Raw genomic sequence first — 19,517 nt, forward strand, 5'->3', positions numbered from 1 at the left:
ATCTGTCAGAGAGAATGGTCGTACGGCTGCGGTTAGCTATGGTAAGTAGCTAATTAGTAACTAGCTAGGTAGGAGATTAAACGTAACAAAACAGCCACTCTTCTGATTGGCCAGTTTGGCTGTAAATACAGATTTTATAATTAAAAAAAATGTTAAAGCCTATTTCGGATTGGTCAGTGACCAGTTAAACTGGCCAATCAGGGGATAGATTTGTTCTGGAAAGGAGGGATTGTTAAGAAAGCCACAAAACAATCTCTCACCTGATTGATTAGTTTATTTGCGCCAAAATCTGGACTTTTTATCCTTAAATGTTTCAATTATTTTGATTTGAAAAAACAGTTTAAAATAGAAATTTGCCAAAAATAGCCCTATTAACAAAAATCATTGCCTCCTTGAAAATTTATTCAGAACATATTGTGCACTGAGATAAAAAATATCTTAACACAACATGACAACATAAAGCACATTCCCCAAAAGGACAATACTTAAAAAGGTTCCCCAGTTGCTCAAGACATTTGGTTAAGTTAAATTATTTCTGTATTCTTATATTTATGGAGCAAATGAGTCTGCAGGGCATTTTCCTTGAAAAACATGATGTTATAAATTTAAATGGCACATAACAGTAGTGAGATGTGTGGTTTATGAACAGTTGCTGATCATTTTATTTTAATTTGCTTCTTTAAGAATAGAAAACAGAAAAAATAGAGCATCAGCTATACAGAATGCTGCAGGAATGATCCATTTATTTTTACAAACTGTTGTAAAAATATTTAGAGTGAGACCTCCTCCACGACAGAGTACTAGGGCCATACTAAGAACAAATAAACAATATAAAATTACAAGAATAAAGTCAAAATAATGAAAATAAAGTCAATATTTTGAGAATAGTCATAATATTTCAAGAATAAATTCATAATACAATAGTCATGTTTCAAAAATAAAGTCCCAAAATATGAGAATAATCATATTTTTAGGATAAAGTCATAATATTATGAAAAAACTCAAAATAATCGGAAAAGAAAGTCTTGTTTTGAAAATGAAGTCATAATAATTCAACAAAAAAGTTGAACTATTATAAGAATAAAGTCGTAATATGAATATTCTCTCATTATTTCAACCTTATTCTCTGGCAAGTTTATTCTTGTAATTTTAATATTTTTAATATTTTCAGTATGTCGCCCTCAATCGCTGTACTCCTCAATGCAAAGTCTGCACAAACTGAAATATTAAACTCTCCTTGCAGCTTTAAGCTTAAATTAAAGTGCTTTTCTCTTTCTGTAAGTGATGCGGGTGAGGACAGATTTTAAGGCTGGTTCATTAAAGTTCCTGGCTCTACTCTCTGTTGCCCGGGTTACGGGGCGGCGCCGCTCCTTCCACCGGCGCCGAGCTGGGAACCGAGAGCAGCTGGCCGCCGTGCATGCGCTCGTTGACGCGCAGCTGGCAGCCGTCCTGCAGCATGCGGACGGCTATCCGGGCGATGTTGTGACAGTCGTCCAGGCCGCAGTGAGGCCGGCCTTCGTATTTCATGCCGAGCTTTTCCAACATGGTGCTCAGCTTCGTCTGCGTGCGTGGGACCTGGAGGAAACGAGCGGCGGGAGGTTAAAAGCCGTGGCAAACATCAGAAAACGCTGAAAGAAGAAATTCAATCGAGCAAAAGTAATCTCTAAGTGATTAAGCTTAAATTTAGCTGAGTGAGATTGCTTAAAAACAAGGTCACAGATTTTTTGTTTTTGCTTGTTTCTTTTATAATCAAAAAAAGGACCAAAAAAATTATTTTTTATTTAAATCCCGATGGAGTTGTACAATAAAACATCACAGCCAGGCTACAAAAAAATATGTTTAATTACTAGAATAAAGTCATATTACTAGCAAAATGGATAATTTTTCCAGAAAATTAAGTTTTAACTATCTGCAAACATTACAAAGTTTACTCAACATTCATTTTAAAATTTTTATTTCATGTTGAATTTCTCAAAATTCTGCCTTTATTTTGTTGATATTATGACATCATTCTTGTGTTATTTTGACTCCGATTTTGTACGACTGTATTCTTGTAATAAAAAGAAAATTGTAGCCTGGTCCTCATATTTAGATTTTCCAAAGATTAAAATCTTCACATTACCAAAATTTTACTAACTGAAAAGAATCAATTTATCGTCCAGCCCTACCTTGTAGAAGTTGCAGTAAGACTTTCTTATATTTATCCATTTCTTTGCAAACTGAGGATATCGGATCCGGCTGATCCGACACTGGATGTTGAGGAACTTGCTCATGTCCCACGCCCTGCAGAAGGAAACAAACACATCAGAGCAACCAGAGAGAGGAACGCCAAACACTGCAGCAGCAAATTGGGTCGCAAAGTAAACCCACCCGTCGGTCAGCATGGCGTATTTGTATTTCGTCCCGAGTTCCCTCTCCTGCAGCCATTCCACGACTCGGTGAAGGACGTCTGGAAACGGATCCGCTCCGTCCACCGTCTCCTAGAGCCCAAAACACCAAGAGGTGCAGTTTGACTTAAACTCTTAGACCTTTAGGAGACGTGAAAGAAGCAACTCAGACCTGTGTGATTCCTGTTAGCTTCACGCAGAAGTCGGAAAGCTGCGGGTTCACCTCTGGTTTCACGTACGCCTGAAAAGTGTCCACCTGCACAGAAATCGCATTTAACAGAAGAAAATCTTCCACTAATTACTTACAGCCAGAGCGGGGTGGGTGGAGTACACAAAAACTGTACTCAAGTGGGAGTAGCAATACTTCATAATAAAATTATTCAAGTGAAAGTAAAAAGTATACCGCAGAAAAAATACTTCGAAAAAAAGTTACTTAATTAGTTACTAACCAACTCTGAAGGCAGGTCTAGTTATCGATTGAAAGTTGGTTGATCTTATTGAATGACTAATAATTAATTGATGAATGGCCATTTTCTTGAATCAAGAGGACTGACTGTCTTCACATAATATGAAGAGCTAAAGTTGTCACAATATAGTAAATTTAAAAAAACATTAAATTTTATTTCAGCTGTATGGAATATATAATATGAAAACAGTAACATCCTAGGTTGCAGAATAGAAAAACAGATGAAAAGAATAAAATATGTGCAACACTTAATGAACAGAGATGTCTGTTGCTCTTTAGGAATATTAAAACTCTTAAAGGAAAATTAAAACGTGGTTGTTAGCATCATGTTTTTTCCATCATGTTACAACTTCTTAGCGTTATCTCCTTCGTTTTTCTGACACATTAGCTTCACCTTCGTTACAGTTGTTGAATAAGAAATTGACGCTGCTTCGTCATGTATCTCAACTGAATGAGCTCTATTAAGGTGATAAATTAAGAAACTTGTCGACTGTTTACATTTCTGAACAACTGAAGGAGCTTGTCGAGTGTTTATATTTCCAAACAGAACCGCATAAAACGTATTTTTCATCCCATATCGGACTCTGGACCGTTTCTCTTCCCCGTTCTCATAAAAAGCCGCCATCTTCGTTTCTGTATCAACGGCTCCCTTAAGAATTACCACCTGCGCCCTCTGCTGGATGGCGGGAAAACTACAACATTAAAAAAAGGTCTTAACCGACAATCGATTAGAACTAATTTTAATCTAATAAACCATTCATCAACAATTAAGTGTAAATCTACCAACTGTTTGTACTTACGATCTGTAAGGTGTGCGTGTTGATGAGGACCATGGGGAACTCGATGATCTCATGTAGGAAGTCTGAGGGATTATCCTCCTCGCACGTGGCCTCAAAGTCCACCACGCAGATGTAGTCGTAGTAGGTATCGGTGGGCCCTCCCTCTGCGGCTGACTGCAGCAGCTTCTGCTTCTTGTAGTGGTTCTTCAACCTCTTCTTCATCACGTCCTTTACTCCTCTTCACGCACAAACAGATGGTAGATTTTATGAGCGGACGCCAAGGTTTCTACAGCTGGAAAAGGGAAAACACTCACCTGGTGTCGAGCTTCAGCTCCGCCAGTTTGACCCGCAGCTCATCTTTGGACATGCGGTTGATGTGGCCGTTAGCCAGAGCGATCTCTTTGTAAACCGGGTGACTGAAGTCTCTGTTGGACTGAGACGTCTCCGGAGCCGTTTCGTCATCATGACATATTCTGCTGCAGGGTTTCATCTGGAGAAGAAACAGTAATTCAACACTTGAATACTGCCTAATAATCAAGTTTATCGATTCATTTAATTTTTGGATTCCCCCCCACCCCCACTGGCGCATTTTTGGCTTTCAATAGTTCAGACAATAAGCCGCCATCTTAACACGAGAATAAAGGCATAATATTACAAGAATAAAGTCTCAGTAATACAAAAATAAAGTCGTATGACATAATCAAAATAATATGAGGGCAGAGTCTTAATATTACAAGAATAGGTCATAGTATTAAAATAAAGTAGTAATTTTATGAGAACTCCTACAACAAAAATAGAAGAATTAAATGAGGAATGTTAAATCTTGTTATACGTTTTACAGACAATACTAAAAAATCTTTTAACATATGAGCACCAAACTATTATCAGAATCTGAAACTATGGTCCAAACTGTCTTGTGCCTTTATAACTCTAACAAAACTTTCTTTCTCCTAATTTTCAGATTTTTTTTCTGGTAAAATGGCATTTTTATTCTGCTAATATTATCACTATTTTCTTGTGTTTAAACAAATTCTTGTGGACTGTCCCTAATACTTTTCTGTGCAACTCACAGAACGGGTTGCTGAATAAAAGCCACTTTTTGAAAGTACTATCTGCTCTTTGTTCTTTAAATTCTAGATACAAAAATGAGGAAAAAATAATAGAAATTGATCTGATGTTTTCTGATAAAACATTGAAGATTTCACTGGGAAACCAGGGACTCATAGAAGAGGAGAGCAACCTTAGGAAAGCAACAGGCTGACTGTCTGCATAGTGAGCTGCACTATTAAATTACTGCATTTTGCTTAAATGCAGTAATTTAAGCAAAAGGAGCAGCAGCCTGGTATTGAGGGGATATACTGGGGCCAACTTTTCTGCATTAAGACAAAATTTTTATTGGTCTTTTATCATATTTTATCTATCTGAGAATCTACGTTTTGTGTTTTAATGGTATTTTGTAGTCAAGATGAACAAAAAGAACTGGACTACATCACTACGTGTGTAATGAATTGCTACAGAATATATGGACATTACTTTTTATATTGAATTATTTAAATAAAATTACATTTTTGTTCATATTTTAATTTCTTGAGATACATTTTCAAGGTTCCTCCTCATTAGAGATTAAATATACATCCTTTTCTAAAATTTACACTATTTATTCGTTTGCAGCAAACAGATTAATGAAGATGGCAGAATGATAGCTCATCCATACTTTAAAAAGACATTAAAACACTTACATTAAACTTCAGAACTTATAAATAGTTGGGTTGGATAATTTTTAGGATTCATGTTTAAAATCAGTCCAGTTTTGCAGTAGATCATATTGCTCTTATAATGTTCAATACACATCCAAATTATGTACGTTTAAAAAAGTATACTAACATGAAATATGCTAAATTATTTAGGATTCGGGAATTTTAAAGCACATTCAAATGAAATTTAGACTAAGAGAAGCATGTTTCTTTAACTTCTAAACGTCGGATTTTATTCACATTTCAACGCATAACATAATGACAGATTCAAGACAGAAATAAGAATAAAATCATGTAATGCTGTCGTTAAAATAAACATTTTATTTATCGGAAACGTTAATTTATGCCAGACTTACCTTTTCAACATATTTTTCCTCTGACATTTTCACATTTACGTCTGTACCTTGAATGTTCTCCTTGTGTTCATCCATTTAATGGTAAAAAAAGATAGTAACTGTTAAAACAAGCAAATTTCATGTAAACAAAAACTCGATTTTACAGCCAAAAATGGCTGCACCAGGAGTCATTAACTAATATTAACTCTTCCTTAAAGCTAAAAGAAACGTGTAAATGTCATTATAGAGCAGCTAGACTGTACATATTTACAGAAAATAAGAGCAATAAAACATCCTGAATAAACAACGTCTCTCCTAAAGCACCGCTAAACTTAATTTTCTTTGGCTGGACAGATAAGGAACTGCTTCCGGTTTGCGCCAAAAACGTCCTCCTTGCTGCTCCTAACCGCCACCTAGCGATGAGGAAGACCAGTTACATTTGAAAATACTGAAATGCTCTACGATCAAGGTCACTTTCGAAATAAATTTAATTAAAAATAATTTTCAGGTAGTTTTAGGTTACATAAATATTTAAACATAAAAATACTTAGGCAATATATTTTTCAATATTTTATATTGTATTTCTGGAATTGAAATTTAATTCAATGATACTTTATTTATCCCAAAGGGTCATTAAATTCTCATGTAACTTTAAAAATTTGTGGATGTTGATTCTGTGGGTGGGAAGGCTCTCTGGTAGCAGCCAATGTCGCATCAAATCTGAAGAGACCTCTAATTAAAGTTATGTACTAAAACCTGAGGCAATAATTGCCCCAAAAAGCAACGCCTTTACCCAAAATATTATTACCAAACGTCTACAAAAATAACAAATTAGAATCAAAGCAAAACAGCCACTCCAACAAGGTAACACTATTCAGGTCCTGTAAGGTTAAGCATCGTGGGTAACGGTAACACAATATTATCAAAACTGACTTCAAATCTGGATTAAAAAATTCTTCTTCTCACATTTACAGACCTTAATTTATAGAGCAGTAAATAAAGTATCTAATAAGTGTGGGTTAATTCAGCGAATGTATTTTTACTGAATCATTTCAATCAAATACAATAAAACACTACGGACATAGCTGCTTATAAGTTCAATGATTTTGAAATTGTAATGCTCATCGATGACCACTAGATGTCACTGTTGGCCAAACTTTAATTATTGAATTATTCATAGCCTAAATTGGTATTTTCTCAAGATTATATGGTTTAGCTCAGTTTTATTTTATTATTTGTATAAACCTGAAGAGTTTGTATCAAAATCAATTAAACTGAAGCTTTTGAGGGACAAATTGATTAATTAGGAAGAAAAGTAAATGGACAGATGCACAAAATTATGTAAGGATAAATGAACATAGAGATAACAGGATAAGGATTAAAATCCTGAAATACACATATTTTTCCATATTTCCAGATCAATTCCAGACAGAACCGTAATGTAGAGCTGCTGTCAAACTAATTTTCTTCGTCTTTTTGATAATTTTCCCATGACGAAAGCAGAGCATCTCGGAATTCACAAAATGGTGAGGAATAAACACAACCAACATGATAGAAAAACAAAAAATTTATTTCCTTCTGTGAAAAAATAAGAATAATCTTATGAAACCCACAATTATGACCGAAGCACAGAAAGAAATTAGAAAGTGTTTCTTCTGCTGAAAGTAGTGTTTGAGCAAATTTTGAAAAACATTCAGACAGAATGTAAAGGATTCTCCATGTTTGTTGCTTTTAAATGGACATTAAACATAAAAAGAGTCAGAAGAGAATGAAGAAGCTGCATTGGAAAGGCATCAGTCCCATTCCACCGTCTTCATCGACAAACGATTCGGGGAAAATCTGAGCTACAAGTTTCAGTTCCCACTGTTCAGTTTGTGATGCTGCTTTCAGGTCCAGTGGTAAAAAAGAAATCCTATCACTTTTTAACCACTTAGAAACCAATTTGGACAGTAATATCTTACGGAAATAAATCAAGATCAAAAGGTTAACAGCAGCTTAAAAACATTAAAATGTTTTGTCTCAGCCAGAGCACTTGGATTTCCACTGGACTTGAACGCAGCACACCATCAAAGGCTTCATGTCAAAGTTCATTTATTCAGGTCAGTCCATAAAAAGGCATTTTGATGAGTCACATTTAAAGTTTGCAGGCGCTGCCTCCGTCCTCACAGTACATGTTTGCACAGGTTAGCGTTTTCTCCTGGAGTCCAGTTCTGCTCAGAAGTTTACATACACGTTTGTTTGTTTTTTTTTTTGTTTTTTTGTACAATTCAATTCTGAAAAGAACATGATGGCCGTAAACGTGGGAGCAGAACCGCAGCTTTATGGAGCCAGTGTCAAATGAAAACATTTACATACATTAAAACAACTTAGAAAAAAACACATTAAGTTAACAAGAGGAGAGGCAGTTCAGAAGCTGTGCTGGGAATAAACCAGTTTCTTTTACTGGGAGTTTCTCTGTTTCTTTGCTGGTTCAAAGTGAAACTAAAAGTCAGCAGATGAGAAAATCAGGCTGGAAAACTGCTGATCTGAACCTCGTAAATGTGCTTATAAAAACCTTACAGGATGTTTTCATGGACACTTTCTAATCATAGTCTAGTCAACATTTAAAGTGACATGTCAACGTATTTCTGTATAAATGATTTTATTAGGCATGCTTTAGTGTCTCTGTGGAAAGTTTTTCCTCCTGGATTTGTGAAAGGAACTGCAGTTTATCAGTAAACCTGACTTGGAACCTGATTTCTGGTTTATGTTACACAGGAACAAAGACGGATATTTCTCAGATTGTTCCTTTATGAAACCCAGCAGAGACACACGAGACGAAGGATTCAAACAAAACAAAACAAAAATGGTCGCACCAAATCTTAAAAATGATACAGTAGGGGGCGCTCTCCGCCCGCTGTGTTTGGTCAGAGGTGAGAGGCGCAGCTGCGACGAATGCCTCTACTGCCCGACTCGAGCCCGGCTCAGATTCCGATCCAAAACGACTTCGCCTCCTGATGCGTTCGGGTTTTTTTGGGCGAGGCTCTCGGTTCGGACGGGTGAAGGTGTTGGCTACATTTCCGGCGCCCTGGCCGGTCCGGGTCAGCGCGGGAGGATCATCTGGTCCAGCGTGTACTCCACCTGTTCCCAGTTCTTCCACAGTATCACCAGCAGGGACACGCCCAGGCAGGTGAACGCCATGTGCAGCCGGCTGCGCAGCAGCGGCGCGGTGAACTTGGCCGCCGTGGAAACGCAGACCAGCAGGACGGTGGCGATGGCCAGCATAATGTTGATGAGGCGGCCCAGCAGCACCTTGGCGTCGGTGTTCTCCAGCTGCACCGTCTGCTGCTGCTGCTGCTGCTGCAGCTCCAGCTTAGAGACACGCGTCTGACACGACTCCAGGACCTCCTGCACGAGGCAAAGGTCGAAGGTCAGGTTAGACATCCCCACAGAACTGCAACCTGCAGCTTATACGATGTTTTTAAACACAGATGTAAAAACAAACGCAGGTTTTAGCTGTTTTTCATGGAATAACTGCACGAAATTTCCACAACATTGACAGTAAAAAGTACCAGCAACATTTATTTTATTTTATTTTATTTTTTTACATTAAATCACAGATTTTAACACGCTGCAAAAACACAAAATTCCACTGGCAGATTTTTCCACTTATAACATGGAAAATTATTATTATATCTTATTATTAGTGAAATAATCTACCAGGGGAACTTGAAATTATTTTCAAAATTATTAAACCAAGCCCTAAAAGCTGAAAAGTTACTTGTAAGTTAGTTTTGTTTTATTTCAAGTGTAGTAAGATATCTGAACTAAAAACACTTGGTAAGATTTTGTTTTTTTTTTGCAACAGCCTGTAGAAGAAAATTAATTAGTTCTTTGCAAAAGTTTGTTTTAAAACCATTAAAAGTTAAATAAAATTGTCAGAACTTTAATAATATCATTTACTTTAGTTGATATTTTCTCAAAAAATAAAAAGAACATAAGCTGGCTAGATGGGCCTTTTGTGTCAAAAAGATCTAAACATCCAAAAACTTTTATTCATGTAAAAAAAAAAACAATCTAAGCAGAAGCTGCAAACAGTGAAAATAAATCAGCCGAGTTTCATTAAGGCACGTTTCCTCCAGAACTCAACTTAATATCTGATTCATGCTTTGAACTGTAACAAGATGAAAGCAAATACAGTCATTCACTAACTTGGAGTTTTACAGCAGGAATAATTGTTATTGTTTACTTCAGCAGCTTCAGTCTCTCAGACTTTGTGGAAATCTTTCTGTGCCAGAAGGAATCAAAGTCTAAACATTGTGAGGACAAAAATCTGCGACTTTCAGCAGTAAAACCACGAACAGTGATTATTTTACAGTGGTTTTTATTTTAAAGCTTGTAAAGACGCACTAAAGTGCTTTTAAATGTGTAACTGTGGGAGGTTTCAGTTCATTTCACAGAGGCAGACTTTCTGCTTCTCCATGTTTGAATGACGTCATTTGAAACGGGATTAAAATCCAAACCACAGATTTTTCATATTCAAGTTTAAAGACATTTTTCATGTCCAGCTGCGGAACCTTTTATGAGTTATCTCTGATATAGAGATCCAGATTGTGACTTTTATCATTGTTTATTACTGGAGAAAATTAAGAAAGGTTTTATTGTTGGTAAAGAATGCTGTCAGTTTGTAGGGAAAGCTGTGGAACTGGTTTGTATTTCTGCTGGAAAAATGTTTGTTTTTTTGTTATAGTTTTAATTTAGAGGTGACATTTTATGGTGCAGAGATTTTGCAGGTTTGACCAACTAAAATTTAAGACTTTAAAAGAATTTTTAAAACCATTAAGAATGGAATTTAAGTTTTATATCTCCACAGAAATGTCTGAACTTCGACCAAGCAATAGGTGATAAATTTAGACTTCCCCATAACAGATGCAGAAAGTTGCTAATTAGCTGCTAGCTAATTGACTCAAACCTTAGGCTGACAGAAAAAACCCACAAGAAATGATCTACTACTTATTCTGATTCCAGTTAAACATTGTGTAGTTTTATACTTTTACCTTTTCGTCTTTCTTTTGGTTTTGTTGTTTTGTTTATATTTCCTTCTAATTCATCTAGAGAAACTCCTATTAGTTTATAAATTGTGAAGTACTTTTGGTTTTGTTTTGCTCTTCTTCTGCTTTTCTTGTTCTGTTTGTATTTCCTCTAACTCATGTAAAGCACTTTGAATTGTCTTGTTCCTGAAAATGTGCTTCATAAATAAAATTACCTTGACATTACCTGCCTGGAGTTGCTGCTGAACCATCATAGACTGAACAGAGATCAATGTGTTTTATGCATATTGATGATTTTAACGTCTATTAGCTGAAATGTGCTCTATAAACTTTAATAATTTATTGATTTTTCATCTTAACAGAAACATAATTCCCCCTAATCAATGGACATTAGCTAACAGAAGGTCAGTTTGATTAAAGGCTCATTTGTTCTGTGTTCAGGTACCTGGATGTCTCTGGCCCGTTCGTAGGCCTGGTAGGCCACCTTCTCCTCGATGCTGGCCAGTTCCTGCTTCAGGTTACTGGTCTCGTGCTGGTGCAGCTCCGTCAGGTCGTTCAGCTGGTCCTCCAGGCGCTCATACCTGGCAGACGGACGCCCACGCCGCACGCAGGGAGCCGAGGAGAGAGCCAGAAACAAAGCAGAACTGAGCGAGTGTGTGGGCATAAAAGCCGCGCAGCAGCTTATAACGATGCTGCTCCGAGTGTGTGGTTGACGTAGCAACAGTCTGCTGGTTTGTGTGTTAGTGTTTTAGCATGCAGCAGCGTCTAAAACGGACCATTAAACTGTCAAAGCTCACAGCAAACGACTCCTGTTTACTGTAATCTGAGACAAACATCTTAAAGGTCAAATTTAAACATCTTCCTCTGTGGAGCCGATGGAAATAATTTCAGCTCAAGAGATAAGACAGCAGACATAAAAGTTTCAATTAACTTAATTTCTAAATCAAATTAATGTTGGCTCAGGTGGAATAAGTTTACAACAAGCAACTTTAGTCAACTCTAAAAAGAAAAACTACCTGAACAAGTTTAAATGTAATAGATAAATCTAAAATCCAATATAGCAGCTCATATTTCAGTTTTAACTTCAACAGATTAAGGGTTTTAAAATTCTTTAATCAATTCTGTACAGTTCAAGAATGAAAAATGAAAGAATATTTAATAAAAGGTCACATTTGCAACCTCCCTCTTTTCTGATTTTGAAATATTTCTCATTCTGTTGTAAAAAAAAAAACAAAAACGTTTTTGTTCTTCTTTCATTTTTCTTTCATTTTTGAAAATCTGGCAGCCAGAGAGGAGAGTGATCTAAGACTGTTCAGTTCCGACGTTATTTTTGTGAGGCACGGTACTTTCTGCTTCACGCTGCGCATTTTAACTCCGTATTTAGGGACAATTTGAAAGGCTAAATTTGTTAAATGTATTGGACAAACTGTGAAACATCAACATATGCAGAAAAAGTGAAATTAAGTGACTATATAGGCGATACAAAGAGAAACAGCTACGGATGGATCCACTGAAATGATCTGTTTCATTCATTGTGTGGAACAGCGCCCCCAGAGGTGAGACACAGCACTGCACTGCTTTCATGTATTTAAAAACCTAATTTATATAAAGGATTAAAGGTGAGGCTCTTAAAGAGCTTTTGTTTGTTGATATAATGAATCCTAACACCATGAGTGACAACATGAGTTTTGAGCTGACAGTCAGTGAAATGTAGCCGGTTCTTTCTACAAAACACAAACAAAACGCTCTGAACACTGCAGAAACACAAAATCCTGCCACGTATTTTTGGTCTAATTCTAGGGGAAATATTTTAGTATATTGAAATAAGACAAAACTAATTTACAAGTTACTTTTCAGCTGGACATAGGAGGCAATAACATGGGGAAAATGACGTTATAAGTAAAATAACCTGTCTGTGGAACTTTTTTTATCAGTATAAAGGAATTGTTGACGTGAAACAAGCTCCTCTGTGTAAGCTGGTTTTTTTGTCTTGTTTTAAACAACATTTGCTCTAGAAACTACAACAAATTTTCTTGGTCAGATTTTGTTTGCAGTGACCCTCAGTGGTTCTTCCTGCGCTGCTCACCTGTATCTCTCCTCCTGCATCACCTGAGTAAAGTAGGAGTAGTCTCTTTTGAACTGTGTGCTCATGGCGTCCATGTCCTCAGCCAGCTGAGCCTGAGCGTCCCTCACCTCCCGCACCATGTCCAGCACCTCCAGAAGGCGTCCGCTGGAATCGGACCTCCCTGGACCCCCCGACCCGGTCACAGACCCTCCTGCCGGGTTCCCGTTGGAGTCGGCCGACCCCGACGTGCCGGTGGAGCACTCGTCGTCGCTTTGGTACTTCGAGGGTTTGGCGACGGTGTTGGCGCTGCCGCTCAGGCCCCGGGACGTCCCCTCCGCCTGCAGCCCTGAGCCGCTCTCCATGGAGCTCTTCAGGTGGGCGATGTTGTCGGCGCTGCCGAACTTATTCCTGATGCGGTTGGCGAAGCCGAGAGGCTTGTTGAAGAAGAACGGCGGCGAAAGCGAGACGCCGGGGCCGATGGTCTTGATCTTGTCCATCGTCGGGTGTCGGCCGGAGGAGCTGATGTCCCGCAGGCTGTCGTCTTTGCTGCGAGAGCCCGACTCCTTGCTGCTGCTGCTGCTGCTGTCCTTCTGGCTCTGCTTGCCGTTGGTCTCGCTGTCCTTCATGCGGCGGTGGTACTGCTCCAGCTTCTTCTGCAGAGCAGCGATGGTCTGCGCAGACTTCTGGTTCCTCTTCTCAAACACCTGGCGGATCCGGGCGACCTGCTGCTTGTCGGCGTTGTCCACCAGCTTCAGGTACTCCGCCACATCCTTTTCCCGCGCCTCCTGCTCCACCCTGATCTGCTCCGTCACCTGAAATTAAAACCAGGAGGAGGAAAGCTGGTCATAATTAATACTCGACATTTCTCCTGCTTCGCTCACAATTTAAAACCAACTCAATCATTTTCATTTGCATGATGTATTGTTTCTCTCTTTTTCTACCAAGAACTGGCTGACAAATGGTTTTTGACACTCCTAAATAACTGGGTAAGGCTGTAACATAACGAAGTTCATCTGGATGCGAGTAAACGCACCTTGAGGATCTTCTGCTGCAGTCGGTCGATGCCGAGCGCTCCCTTTGTAAAATCCACGCCGACGCCATCGACACCAACGCTGTCCACCACATTCAGGTTGGACTCTGAGGAGCCGCGTCGCATCGACACCGGGATGCTGAGGGTGTTGGCATCGTTGCTGCTGCGCTCTGCCTGTGGACACAGAGACGCCTCGTTCTCAGTACTCTGTAGTGGACTACAGTTCCAACAACATGACGAAATATTCTAAATATTTGCTATAAATTGTGCATCCCAGTGTGGAGGAACGAGGGAATAATCAAGAGATTAGGGCTGCAATTAACGATTATCTTAGTAAGCAATTATTCTGACGATTAATCAAATAAAAAATATGGCGCATCCTACAGATTTTTTATTTAACCTCGTCAGGATTTTAATACATTAAAAATACATTAAAAGATGCAGATAAACAAAAAAAATCTATTATTTTCTAAGAAAATAAACATTTAATGCTGCACTAATACCACAGGATTCCTTTAATAAATATGAACCAGGTGAAGATAAAACTAAGCCACTTGAAGAGTTTCTGTAAAACATACAGAGCAAAGGTGTTTTTTTATCCTAAAAATTGCTACATATATAAATATTTTTGTACAGTTTCTTGGCTTAATTACTGCTCTGGATATGTTTTCTTTTCACCATATGGCCTTTTTCAGAGTCTGCATACTCCAGTTAACAATTAATCAATTACTAAATTACTTGAGAATGATTTCAATAATCGATTAATCACGATTAATCATTTCAGACCACCTACGCAGCGTCAAATGACAGATGTGTTCAGGTCTGAAATGATTAATCAGGTTATTGTAATGAATCGATTATTGAAATAACAACGACTAGGAAAAAAATGCAGTTTGGTGAAGAAACAACAGTAAGTAAGCCAAACACTTTGCAAAAATGAAATACAGTTTGAATTTAATATAAGCAAAAACTCCTCAAATGGCATATTTTACATATTTTAGCTTCAGCTGGTTCAAATTCGCTGAAGGAAAGCTTTGTTGTGGCATTTTAGACAATAAAATGTTTATTTTGTTATTTAAGAAGGAAATTGAATTATTTGTTTATTGCATCATTAATGAATTTCTAATACTGTAAAAAAAAGTTTTAAGTGGTCAAATAAAAAATCAGCAGTTTCTTTGTCCGATTAATTGATTAATCGATATCTAAACTAATCGTTAGCTGCAGGCCGTTAGCTGGATGTGTTTTGGAGGTTTTCTCTCCTTCCTGTTCTTCCTCTTAATGAGTCCATCTAAGCTGAGGAGAGAGTGGAAGATCTCCAGAATGCAGAGCTAAACATGAATACAAAATGTGAGGATTTTTCTGTTTAGAGAGCCGATGAAACGGGCGCAAAAGGCAGTAAATCTGTTTTACGGCTGCACAACAGTGAGGAGCCCTGGAGCTCCAAACAAACAGCCTCTGGTGATTCTTGTTCACTGCACCGACAAAGGCAGAGGATTACATAAGGACACCTAAAATATTACTAATTCTGGTTGCCAGGGAAGCAAAGCAAGCAGCTGACATCCCCCTGAAGGCGGGTTGTTATCCCCTGGCGCAGAGAGTTACGAGCCGAATACGTGACACTGTAATTGTGTACCGTGGTTGAGAGCAAGACAGTCTGTGGCGCAGCCTGCAGAGTCAGCATTCATCATCCATCACAGGCCCACAGCATCAAAACACAAGCGCAGCATGTTTGGATGAAAACACAGACAGATGTAAGTCTGAGAAACTGGATCCTGGTGTTACTCTGAACACACCATCCCACGTTATCGGTTTAACACCAACCTGTTTTCTTTAAAATCAGAGTTTGATGGGGTGTGAAGGATGTTCTACAACTTTAATTATTACACAGCTTTAGCCATTTCCTTGTTAAAATCTCTGATAAGAGTTAAAGAAAGGCTTCTGTTTACAGTATAACCAGCCTTGTTGGCTCAATGAGGGAAAGAAAGCTTAGAATTACGTAAGAGGCAACAGTTGTAGGTTTACAAACCACTCTGGGGTTTCTGAGCCCAACCCTGGCAATTACCCATCTAAACACAGCAGTTGGAGGTGTACAGATAAAAAACTTGGTGTTTATTTACTAAAGCTGAGCAGCCTGCATTAAAATGCTTCAAGGATGTGCATATTTCAGAACTAAAACTTCTACAAGTATTAAAATAATATGAAATAAATGTTTATATTATGCCTTAACTTAGCTTCTTTCTTAATAAACACTTTTTGATGGCATCAAAAGCCTCTCAGGAAGTGAATACCATATATGGATAATTAGCCAGACCACCAATCAACTGCAGTTTTAAGGAAAATGCTTTGTTTTATGCAACATGTCTATCCACAAATAACATTAATTCAATAACTTCTTGTTCCAAACCATTCAGTCAAGACTGGTAGTCGCAGCAAATTGAGTTTCTAATGGGTTAATGAGCATCTGTGTGTTCAGCCCGTCAACTCGTATGAGCTAAAACAGACCGGTTATGTGGAGAAAAGTGAGGCTTACACAGTTACTACACAGCTTTCCAATCTAAAGAAGACTGTTCTGGTGACGCAGCTGTTGAAAACAATGACATTAGCACCCGAACACTAAAAGAAATTTAAGATTTTTTTAAACACACAGTTTGTGTCATAAGCGTAAATTCTCCACCGCAGCAAATTAAAGTGAAGCCAGGTTCAAAGGCAGAGCACTTTTAAATCACTCCATAGAGTGCCGGTTTATCAGGTCTGAATCACATATATTTCTTTCGACCATTTCGTCCTCTCTGGACAAACCACTGATTAAATATTTACTTTAAATTCAAGCTGGAGACTTTGCTCTCCAGTAAATACTTTTTGTCTTGGGTGGTCATTGTGTTGCACAAGTTGGGTGATTCAAATAAACATCATCTCTCTGCTACTTCTGTCTGTAATCTCAGCTGTCTTGCAATCCACTTGCTTTTTTGTTTTGTTTTACTTTCTAAAAAGACAAACAAGAGAAATTCTCCTCGGGTTCAGATATGAGAAATAATCCATAACAAAAGCAAAATATTTGCTCCAGAATCTGCGTCTTTGCCTCTCAGACCTGAACAGTGGTAGCGTTGTGTGTTGTGTGCGCTCCCTCTGCTCTCCCTGCACACATTTAAAAGTAGGTCTGAGGGTAAACACAGCGAGCATATGTCTGAGAGGACACACATGCCCGCTTTAGAGAGCAGATATCTGGTCACTTCTCACGATGCGACCCTGGTCTGCACTCTGGGCATTTAGAGAATTATACAGATGGATGGACATGGAGCCAAAACACACAAGGACACGTCCCTATGGGGAACCAGAAGGCAACACGCATGCTGTGGCGTAAAAAATTTAATAAAGAAGAATTTAAGCATGATGGAGCAGAACAGAACATGTTGCAAGTGAGCTCTTTTTTCACAAAGGAAGAAGCAATCGTTAAATGTAAAACCCCGATGACTTAGGCGGTTCATTTACATCTGATCTGGTTACTGGGTTCATAATGTAAAAGTAAAAATGTCACAAGTCACATTTTTGATTTCATAATTGTGACCTGTGACATATAGAGATATGTGAGCTTTTCTCACATAGAGCTACTATGTAAGAAAAGTTGCAACATAAACAAATGGACGAAAAGATGTTGCATTTTCTCACCACCTGAATGTCAACAAAGAAGAAGACCTGAAGGGATCCTGAACCCTTGAATTATTGAGTGAAGCGAATCTTTAAAGCGCGTTGGAAGCAGCTAAAAAGTGAGAAGGTTTTATTGCAACGGTCTGAGAGAGAGCAGGCGGATCATTTAAGTTAAACAACTCCCTGATGGTTGCAGCAGTTTTGCTTAATTTCCATTCAGTTCATCCAGTAAGTGGATGGATAATATTTCATCCTGAACACCTAAGCTTGTTATCTTTTCTAACAAGCTTAAGTGAGTTTTCCAATTATTAAATAAGGTCTTTTGGTTGATTTTGCACCACTTGACAAAAGTTTGGACATTGCTGGTCGTATATCTTGGTACATTTACAGTTGATCTCCTTTCATTTTTCTTCTATGTTTTAATTATGCTCAACTTTGTGTTGGTCTATCTTAATAAAATACATTGGAATAGGCCTGTCACAACAAGTTATGGTGGATGGTGAATTGTCCCAGAAGTTATTACGATAAACAATAATATTGCTATTTTGAGACCATTTTCAAGTAATCTAATGGTAATGGTGTCATAACACAAATCAACATTTAACACTAGAACTGAAAGACATTTTAAATACCCAGGACAAATAAACAAAATAACATAAACAACAAATAAAATGAACACTAAAGTGTCTGTAGGCAAAATTATCTTTCAAAAAAAGGGCTAGCAGAGACCAAACTACCAGACTGAAGACGTTTGTCATCTAGTTTTTGGTAGAAAGAAAGAGAGAAAAGAGAAAATTTATAAATTACGACAGGAGTTTCTGTGTTTTATATGGCAAATGTACATGAACACTCTTGAATTGTGTTCATTTACATTGCAGTAAAAGATGCAAGATGAGCCAGAAAGCAGAGAGGTAGTTTGCATCAGGCTTTTGTATTCAAACTAAATGTTTAGAAACATGAGCTGTGCTCTGTACATGAAAAATATTCAAAGTCTGGCAGCTCGTCTGGCCTCAGGAAGAAAAAGCTCCTGTAGTTGGTCTCCACACAGAAAGGTGGGCCATTTACCGCGGCCTGTAGTCCACCGTTTTACTTTCCACCAACACAAACCGGAGGAGGAAACAAATCCAAGACGAGGAAACCGTAAACAACACAACACAATCCTCGCCCCGTCACTCAGCTAATCAGCGCTAGCCGGGAAAAGCTGCAGCATTTTGTCAAAAACCAATCAGCTTTACCTGGTTTAATAGACAAATCAATCCTAGACATTTTTCCATCAACTCCAGGCTGTTTGTGGGGAATTTAGAGCCACTTTTTCTTCAGATAAGCACCAAACATCAATGTTATTTAGCGAGCGTCAACAGCGGCGCCACGGGAGGCTTTGGCACAGAAACTTCACCGCAGCAGTGAATATTAATGAGCTGATGGGACGTTGGAGAAAATGTTCAGGGCCCAGTGGAATAAAGCCAACAAAAATAAATTGTGTATTACACAATAATAAATGTGTAAATAAATGCTGAAAAACACAGTAAAATGTACCGTCAGCTGTCTAATGGTGTTGGAGAGACATCCGAGAGACAAAACAATTAATTAGGTGCTCTTGATTCTGGGACAAATGAGTGCTTAAAGCAGTGAGTGTGACAGATTACACTACATTAGTCATCCATTAGTCGGCCCGAACCCTGCGTGGGGCTGCGCTCCGTCTGAACCGGTGAGCCAGATTAATACTGGCAGGGGTGAACTGGTGTGTTGGAGCGCAGGGGAGGAAGTAATGGGATTGGGCGAATCCCGATCAGGAGATTTAGAGGGTGAGGTGTTTATAAGTGGGTTAGTAAAGACAATCGCAGGAATCTGTCACATTAACAGAGTGGAGTCATGTGGAGCAATAACCGCCTCGCCTCGGACGGAGCAGGAGACCAGTACTTAATGTTACCATGACAACGATACTCAAACAGAGAGGAAAAACACAAAAACAAACTTAGTTTACACATCAACAGGAGAGTTAGATACTTATTTAGTAATGCACCAA

General features: G+C 38.3%; 2 protein-coding genes across 3 annotated transcripts in view; both read right to left on the reverse strand.

Annotated features, from left to right (window-relative positions):
* Positions 1-260: 260 nt before the first annotated feature.
* Positions 261-6,145, reverse strand: eri1 (exoribonuclease 1). Its single transcript, XM_044107807.1, has 7 exons — positions 5,743-6,145; positions 3,947-4,122; positions 3,654-3,870; positions 2,560-2,643; positions 2,371-2,480; positions 2,169-2,283; positions 261-1,575 (listed from the first exon to the last, which is right to left on the reverse strand). Exons 1-7 carry the CDS (start codon positions 5,815-5,817, stop codon positions 1,333-1,335), a joined length of 1,020 nt encoding a protein of 339 aa, XP_043963742.1. The 5' UTR covers positions 5,818-6,145; the 3' UTR covers positions 261-1,332.
* A 1,125-nt stretch (positions 6,146-7,270) lies between these two features.
* Positions 7,271-19,517, reverse strand: part of tmcc3 (transmembrane and coiled-coil domain family 3) — a 44,373-nt gene continuing 32,126 nt past the window's right edge. For both annotated transcript variants that reach the window (XM_044107808.1, XM_044107809.1), the window contains exons 2-5: positions 13,850-14,020; positions 12,838-13,628; positions 11,197-11,332; positions 7,271-9,108 (exon numbers count right to left, since the gene is read on the reverse strand). In XM_044107808.1, coding sequence (XP_043963743.1) covers positions 8,803-9,108; positions 11,197-11,332; positions 12,838-13,628; positions 13,850-14,020 — 1,404 coding nt within the window. In that variant the 3' untranslated portion in view covers positions 7,271-8,802. The remainder of the gene's footprint in view (positions 9,109-11,196; positions 11,333-12,837; positions 13,629-13,849; positions 14,021-19,517) is intronic.

The sequence above is a fragment of the Gambusia affinis genome, linkage group LG23 (genome assembly GCF_019740435.1).
Source record: "Gambusia affinis linkage group LG23, SWU_Gaff_1.0, whole genome shotgun sequence".
NCBI lineage: Eukaryota > Metazoa > Chordata > Actinopteri > Cyprinodontiformes > Poeciliidae > Gambusia > Gambusia affinis.

Bases quoted from the DNA above. Each gene is read 5' to 3' on its own strand.
- eri1 (XM_044107807.1), bottom strand. From the start codon at position 5,817: ATGGATGAACACAAGGAGAACATTCAAGGTACAGACGTAAATGTGAAA. The intron at 2,644-3,653 runs GTAAGTACAAAC...ATTTCTGTGCAG, and splicing joins ACACGCACACCTTACAGATC to GTGGACACTTTTCAGGCGTA. The intron at 1,576-2,168 runs GTAGGGCTGGAC...CGTTTCCTCCAG, and splicing joins CTTACTGCAACTTCTACAAG to GTCCCACGCACGCAGACGAA.